Consider the following 8,591-nt stretch of genomic DNA (forward strand, 5'->3'; position numbering starts at 1 on the left):
ACTGTATTATATTTTAGATACATCACTTATTTAATGAATTTAAAAAAAACATAAATTACGTATAAATGTGACCAGAGAGAGGATCACTTATGCAAAGGCATGTGAACATTAAAAAAGGGAGTAAAAAAAAAAGAAAAAAAATACTCCCTGTATTCCTAAATAAAATATAGTTTTTTTTTACGTTAAAGACAATTTCATTAACGAAAGTCTGGCAGTAAATCAAATGCCAAGACTGCAGAAATACAAGGCGAAGTTTCTTCGACCCATATACAATCTAAATTCTTAAGAGCATATTTTGCTAAATATTGAGCAGCTTGGTTGGCTTCACGCCTAACATGCAAAAAATTTAAACTACGAAAACTACCCTTAAAACTAATACAATCTCGAATAATAGAGCCAACATAGTTGGGAGGTTGTTGGTGAGCATTCAACGCTAAAACCACATTAGAAGCATATGATTCTGCTATAAGATTCAGAAAAGACATGTCTTTTGCAAATTCCAAACCCTTCCGCATAGCTAAGGCTTCTGCAACCTCTGAATCTGATAATGAAAAGACTTGCCAAGAACTAGCATCAACGACAACACCTTTATTATCTCTCACCACAACATCAATACCCAACTCATCACCCTCTATCGGACATGCTGCTTCAACATTAAGCTTATAGAAACTACTAAAAGGAGGGGTCCAATGAACATCAGATATTGGCAAAATTGGACCTCCACTTAGTGTCTCCACCAACACCGTAATAACACTCTTAAAATTCACAATAGATCTTTGTGCCTTTTGAATAGTGGCAGTCACATCAACATCAGTCCCCTCAAAACATTTCTTATTTCTAGCACACCATATCTCATAACACAAGGCCAGAACATGGACAATAATATCCTCATCGACATCAATAATCACCAAGTGTGGAAAAAATTATGGAAAATAAAAAGTATTCCAAGACACATCCACTTTTCTTGGAGGATTGTACATGAAAAACTAACAGTAAAAAATGATTTGTTTAAAAGAGGAATAAATAGCGGTCCATTGTGTGTTCTTTGTGGGGAACATAATGAGACAATTTCACACCTCTTTATGGAGTCTCATTGGTCAAAGCAGATATAATTTGCTTCCTCTTTAAATGTGGTATTTAATTTGCATGATTCCAGATATGTTCCTTTTTAGAGGAAAATATAGTTGTTTCACCATGTGTACTATTGACATAATTGATTTTGATCATATTGTTTTTGTATTAATGTGTAAAGACTAACCACAAAGTTAGTGTGTGTGTGTGTGTGTGTATATATATATATATATATATATATATATAATCGAAAATAAAAAAGATGAGAAATCACAAAAATATATGAAAAAAGACTAAAAATATATGAAAATTTCTTATTTAACTAAAATAGAATGAAAAAAACTATTTATAAGGGTGATGTTGTGTGTATATATATATATATATATATATAATCGAAAATAAAAAAAGATGAGAAATCACAAAAATATATGAAAAATTCTTATTTAACTAAAATAGAATGAAAAAAACTATTTATAAGGGTGATGTTGTATAAAAAATTGACCATAAATCCTCACTTCGATACATAAAGAAGAATGTGATTTTAATTTAATTTGATGTTGACTAGTAACTAGGTTTTTTTATGTGGAAAACGACTAGTAGGACGTGCATATCAATAATTTTAGGGTTTTTACTAACAAATACTTTTGGATATTCTTTAAAATTCTTAATTAAAAGATCATTCTTTAAAAAAAAAAATTAAACACTTCAATTTTCATTATATTTAGCACTTCGATTAAACACTTTAATTTATTAAACAATGTCAATAGAACACTCTTTAACATGATCATAATTTTTTACATTCATAATTTTATTTTGTCATATTGAAATGAATCACGTCTCTCTTTTACTAGTCCGTACTTCTCCATCATGCGGACGATCATAATGTCAACTGAAATGGGCCTCTCACACCCATAGCATAAAAAATGTGTCACTCATCCATCTTATCTTTCAAACGTGTCGTTCATCTAATCGAACATAGCACTGAACTACAATAATCAAATTCAACTCTCAACAAATTTTCTCCACCGCTTTATAAATTTGCACACTATATGTCATGCAAAAGCAGCCTTCATAATACATGTATTAATTATTTTAAGCCACCTAATGCAAAACAAGACAAAAAAACATATAAATAAGGTACTAGAAAACAAATGCCTTTGATTTTGTAGAGACACATGGCTTGTTTTTGCTTTCTTGTTGATCAGAAAATAAAGATACGGCGGAGCAAACCGGTGGCGGGAACCTGTTCACGGTGTCGCAGTGGTGCTAGTGTGGCTGATATGATTACACAAACAAGATTTTGTAATGTTCCTTTCTATTGTAAATCTTGGAAAGCTATTATATGCACTTTTTGTGGAGCAATTCTCAAGTCTTACAGATAAGAAACACAGCATATATCATTTTATATCTATTGATTGGTCTATAGTTTCATCTTTTCCCTCCACTCTATCAAGGTTTTGAGTGTATAATATATATACTCATATTTAGATTTATTACGAGTTTAATGTATATTGACTTCTTACTTACTTTAAATCAAGCAATATTACGATATAGTTTTACGTGTTTATGAGATTAAAAGAAATCATATTGTACCTAAAATTTCAATTTTATTTATAAAGTTCAGGTACACATACTTACTATTTTAACCAGTATCCATAATGTTTCATTCCAAATATACGGAGTTTATGCAATTGGATTGATGCAGAATTTTCACATATTTGCCATGCAATCAGAGTTTTTGGTTGTTTTTCGATCTCACACGAAAAACATACCTTAATTTTTTATGGTATATACGTTAAAATACCGTGCGAAAATTAACACCTTCCAATTTTGGTTTGATGATCAATGACGATGACCAAATGCTTTCGATACCGATACGCAACGGCGGAGCATGGAAGACATGGCTGTCAATGATTTCGTTAGTGTTATGCCATATGGGGATAAAATAGGGATGGAAAAAGAAGGCTACCATTCATCACACGTGTGATTAGATCATGCACATCAAAACCAAGAGAGTAATAAAACCCTCCAAAAATAATTTTTTTTAGGGTTAGATACGTTTTTGGTCCCTATAAATTAAATATATAAATTTTTCGTTTTAATTCCTCTAAAATTTTTTTTCAACTTTTAGTTCCTATAAAATTTTCAATCACTATTTTTTGTCTTTATTTTTAAGTAAAATTTTGTATTTTTTAATGAAATTGTGCAGAAATATATATAATATTGTAAAAATCACTCCCAATAAAAATTAGATCTTTTTAACAAAATATAAATTAAATATAATTGTTTTACCACTAAAAATATAAAAATTCATATTTAATTCATGTTTTGGTAAAAAATTCTAATTTTTTTTGGAGATCCTTATAATATTATAAATTTTTCTGAAAGATTTTATTCAAAAATATGAATTATATATATGAGTTTACTTTAAAGGAAGGACTAAAAGTGAAGATGAATTTTTTTTAGAGGATGAAGTTGAAGAAATTTTTTAAAGGACTAAAACAAAAAGTTGACATATTTATAAGGACAAAAAACATATTTAACCATTTTTTTTATTGAAAACAACAAATTTTTAACTTAAAAAAGTTGAATATACAACTTTTTCATACAATGCTAATCAGTGTCCACCATGGAGACACTGGTCAACATTTTCCAAAACAATTTACTCTTATATAGCTTGAAAAACAAAAGCACATGTGATGCATATTTCTTTCCTTTTTTTATCTTAAAATACAAAATATATCTTTTTTTTTTTTTTGTTCAGAAAAAAATACAAAATATATCTAGGAGAGTCATGCAACATATAGGAAGGTTTGAGGAGTGTTATAGACACTTTCTTTCTAGCATTGTCTTTGATATTCATTCTTTTATTGAATAAAATAAATGTGATAAGTACATTTAGAAATAAGTCTCACATAAAGTTATAAAATCAACATAAGAATCATCCATAATAATGAGAGTGGGTATTAAAAAGAGTGTTGGAGAGGGAGTTTTCTTAGCACTTCTCAATGTTTGGCTTTTTGAAGTTAAAAATAATATTTTAGTAAAATCAATTTTCTCACGTTTTGTGTACAAAATCATTTATTTTGTTATTGTATACTTACAAGCAATTTTTTTTTTCTTACAAAAACGAAATAAAATTTATACTATATAAAAATTAGAGTTCAACCTAATCATCAATAATTGTAAAATAAAATCAATAATATGAGATGATTGTAGTAACACAATTGACAAAAATTTTAAAATTGATAGGTTGAATATTGTGATCGAGGTTTAAAGCCTTGCTCATCCATTTATGTGTGTGAGTATTTTTGTGATTTCGTTTCTCTAAAAAGAATAATGAAATTACTGCATGATAAAAAGATAAAGTAGTATACATTACCATATTCATATATGGAACTCAATATGGAGTAGATAAATATGGAGTGGATAAAAAAACATTGTGCTGCTCACTTGTTCTCACACGGTTCCGATAAGGAATCAGATTTGATGCAGTAACTGCATCAGACAGTTGCTTATTCTGACCGTCCCATCTACAATTGAAGTCCAAGATTGTTTATAGTTGTTTTTGGCAGTGCTTAATTTGGACCATCTGATTTATCATTGATGATTACAAATAGAAACAACGTGTAACTGTGTGCTTTCGGTTACAACACTCAATTTGGATCCGTTATATGATAAGTCGAATCTCATTTATTTATTTTTTCAAAGCTTATTATGTTTTCTACTGGTGTAACGCCCCGTGCCAAGCACGGGATACATTTTATTTAAAATTATTTAACAGGTTTTACGTATTAATAGATTTTTTAAATATTATTGTTTTTGTTTCTTTTCATCCATAATTTCGGCGTTATGTGGTATTTTATCTTCATATTTAAAATTGAAACAATAAATCATCATTTATTGAGATAAAAAATGTTAAATTTTATAAAGAGATGATTATTTTTGTGAAAGTGAAAAAATATTTAACAAAAGTACGATTAAGCCTAAAAGATAAAAACACTATAAATAATTAATATATTCCTAAAAAATTAACCAATTAGTAAGAGTTCATTTTTTTAAGGGAAATTAGTAAGAGTTATATTAGATTTGGTTTTTCAATCATTCAATATATTCATTTATCAAATGGATATGGTTACCTATGTTTTAATTTTCCACTCTTAATTATTATTTTTTACTTAATTTCAATACTCTCTCGGATCTCAATGATAAATAAAATTACCTAAATTCAAAAATTTAGTTGTTTCTTGAGAATATAAAGGTCATTAAAGCCTATGGAGGACACACCATAGATGTATTAAAATGAAAAGTATGATCGGGGGGGGGGGGGGGGGGGGGGGGGGGGGGGGGACAACCAAACCCTCAAAATGTTAAGACAATCTGTAACATAGAAGACCTAGTTTATTCTTAACTAAATCTTCACTAATCTTAACATGTGTGGAAGACAATCAAATAAAATCATTGATAGACAGGCCTAAAGTACCCAACTTATCAGCGCAACAGTTTCCTTATCTGAACATATAGGACATCATGAAATTCATTAATTGCAATAGAGTAAGACAGTTAAGCCATCTATTTTTCGATATGCCAAGGAACAATTTGAATTACTTGATGGCTAAGGTAACCATTTTTGAATCACTTTCATTACAAATAGTATGACAATTTTTCTGGTAAGCACATTCCCTTGCAAGAATGACTGCCATAATCTAAGCAAACAGAGCATTACAAATTGCAAGGTTTGAAACAAAACAACAACTAATACTCTCTCCATGATTGTTTTTGTAGATGCCTACAGAAGCTGTTGGTCTTGGATAGCCTTAAGTTATGCCATCAGTGTTACACTTTATCCAACTATGGATAGGTGGCTGTCAAATAACCTCCATAATTTTGGTGTTCTTTGATGATGAGTATCCATTTTAAAAGCTTTCAAAATAACAAAATCAAAGATAGTTTGGACTATTTGTTAGCTTTGTAAGGTTACCATATATAGAAGCTTGAGTTGTGATCATAGCAATAATTGCATTTCTTGCAAGTCTTGGGTTTTTTTTTTGTTACAAAAATCTTGAATTATTGAATCTGATTATTTCTACAATACCACATAGGATAAACAACATTAAATATAGGCAAAGTAAGTTATATTTGATTTGAGATTAAAAAAATTAATCATTTATTTATATTTAAGATTGGAAAGAGTCCCTACAAAAATATTGGAGATAGTATTTTTCACGGAAACAAATTATCTATGAAGAGAGAAAAAATGAGAAAAAAATTTTCTTTAATATCTTCCCTCAATTTTATTTTATTGGAGATCAAGGGTCACAAATTAAAACACTCTAAATTAATGTTCTTTAACTTTACCGTAATTCTGATTTCCAAATCATTATTTTCCATTTTTCAAAAAGAACCAATCCCTCCATCTCAAAGTTCCTAATTGAAACCAACAAACCCAAACGCCGGGAATAAAAAGGTATAAGATATGTGCCAATTCCCTCGATTGAATGTAGAATTGTTTTTCATTATAAAGACTGAACTAATCTAATATCATAATCTATATGGAACATAAAAAATAAAAACAAATAAAGGTCGTTCATTCGAATTCAATTCAATGACATTCATTTTAGTTCTTGTATTATATATTTTGTATTCTCTTTCAATACCACCTCAGTTGGTTTAATTTATTGCCTTCTTTAAGTCTCCCACAAGTATAACTTCTTCCCCTGAATCCTTATTTTTTATTTTTTTTGTTTTTTGTGTGGAGGGAGTAAGGAATCTAGAAAGGTTAATTGGGTTAAGAGAGATAAGGTGTATCTTGTTCAATATATAACTTCTTCCATAGAATCCTTAATTTAATTATTATATTTATTTTTGAATTTGTGTAAAGTTTAAGACATAAGTATATCCAGTGGCAGAGCCAGACAAAAAATTATGGGGTGGCCGCAACTCTTTACAAAAATAAAAAATAAAAAATCCCCTTTTGTTTTGATTAGGGTTATGTAAAAATTGAAATTGAAAACCAAATCAAAAATCAAATTCATTAGCAAACAAAAAGAAATTGAAGCACTATCATTACTAACAGATGAAGAATCAAATTCAGAGATACACTTACATTTTTAGGGTTTGTAGAGAGATGAGACCAATAAAACTTTGATTCTGGAGATTGATGCAGAGAGTAGATGTCGGTGGCGGTGGGTGTCGGTGGTGGGATTACCGGTGGCGGTTGGTGAGGGTGGTGGTGGGTGATGTACTGATGTTGTGTTATGATGCAAGGGAGAAGAGAAAGTGCGTTTCTTTTCTTTTCCAGTTTCACGTTCTGGAGGAAAAATTGGAGTGAAAGTGGTATAGTTGGCTAGTGGCATATGGTAGTAATATTAAAATTACCTCAGGGGTATTATGGTATTTTCACAGAATAAATGGGTAGGCCATGGCCTACCCCAGTCCTGGTGTAGCTCCGCCACTGAGTATATCGTAAATTGATATTATGAAAACTGAAATATTTTTCATTGAAGTGTCAATACATGCAACAATAGTGATTTATTCAATTGAAAATCGTAATTCCATTGTCTATAACATGGACTTTATTCTACTACATTAAAAGCAGACACATAACATTGACATAATGGATAAACAACTTAAACGTAACCAAGTCACTTGTAAATATTATTTCTCTATCTTCACAATCATTTTGACCGGTTGAACAATTGCGTCAGATGCCCCGCAATCTTCGTTTATTGGCAACATTCTCTTCTTAGGAGGTGCAAATGATTAAGAATCTGAGTCAATAACATCTTTCGTGTTCACATCCTGTGAAGTTGTGGGACTTGTTTCAGAAAACTTATCCATTAAATCATATCATAAAAATTGTCAAAAGAGTACATTTAAGTTTACCCATAATACATGTTTAAAAAAACAAAAATACAAAAAATTAAGCTTAGCAATTTGAATTCAGCTCAATAACATTCATTTTAGTTTTTCCACCATCTCTTTCATATTCTCTTTCAACACCCACTCCAGTCACGACTCCAATTACATCTGCATATATAACACAAATTAAAATATTTATTAAATTACAATTTAATATTATAAGAATATATTGTATACTTGAATCATATTAAACAAAATGTTTTATTAGCATTAAAAAAGATTTAAACGGTTACTTAATTATTAAACCTATTAATTCAACCTTTAAGGTAATTTTACAACGTTTAAAAATAATGCGCAAGATTGAAATACCATTAAAAAACAAAATATATATGAATGAGAAAAATCAAGGTTGAAAAAAAAATTATATTGAAAAATAAAACAATTTTCATCAAAAAGTAATTAATTTATTATTGTATTATTGTGAATAAACAATATCAAATAATCCAATTGATATGGCTATATGGAATAAAATTGGTGTTTCCTCCCATCAGTTTTTCTCATCAAATTCGATCCAGGCTTGGTTGAAAGAAGGTGTCAACTCTTCTCAGTCGATTCTCTTCCTGTCGGGACTTTGGTGGATATGGAGGCACCGTAATTTA

General features: G+C 29.5%; 1 protein-coding gene across 1 annotated transcript; it reads left to right on the forward strand.

Moving 5' to 3' along the window:
* The first annotated feature begins 1,895 nt into the window (after window positions 1-1,895).
* Window positions 1,896-2,653, forward strand: LOC146949839 (uncharacterized). Its single transcript, XM_085745851.1, has one exon. It carries the CDS (start codon window positions 2,247-2,249, stop codon window positions 2,451-2,453), a length of 207 nt encoding a protein of 68 aa, XP_085601977.1. The 5' UTR covers window positions 1,896-2,246; the 3' UTR covers window positions 2,454-2,653.
* The last annotated feature ends 5,938 nt before the right edge of the window (window positions 2,654-8,591 follow it).

The sequence above is a fragment of the Medicago sativa genome, chromosome 2 (assembly GCF_051527215.1).
Source record: "Medicago sativa cultivar Bolivia chromosome 2, Bolivia_mono, whole genome shotgun sequence".
In the NCBI taxonomy this organism is placed as follows: Eukaryota; Viridiplantae; Streptophyta; class Magnoliopsida; order Fabales; family Fabaceae; genus Medicago; species Medicago sativa.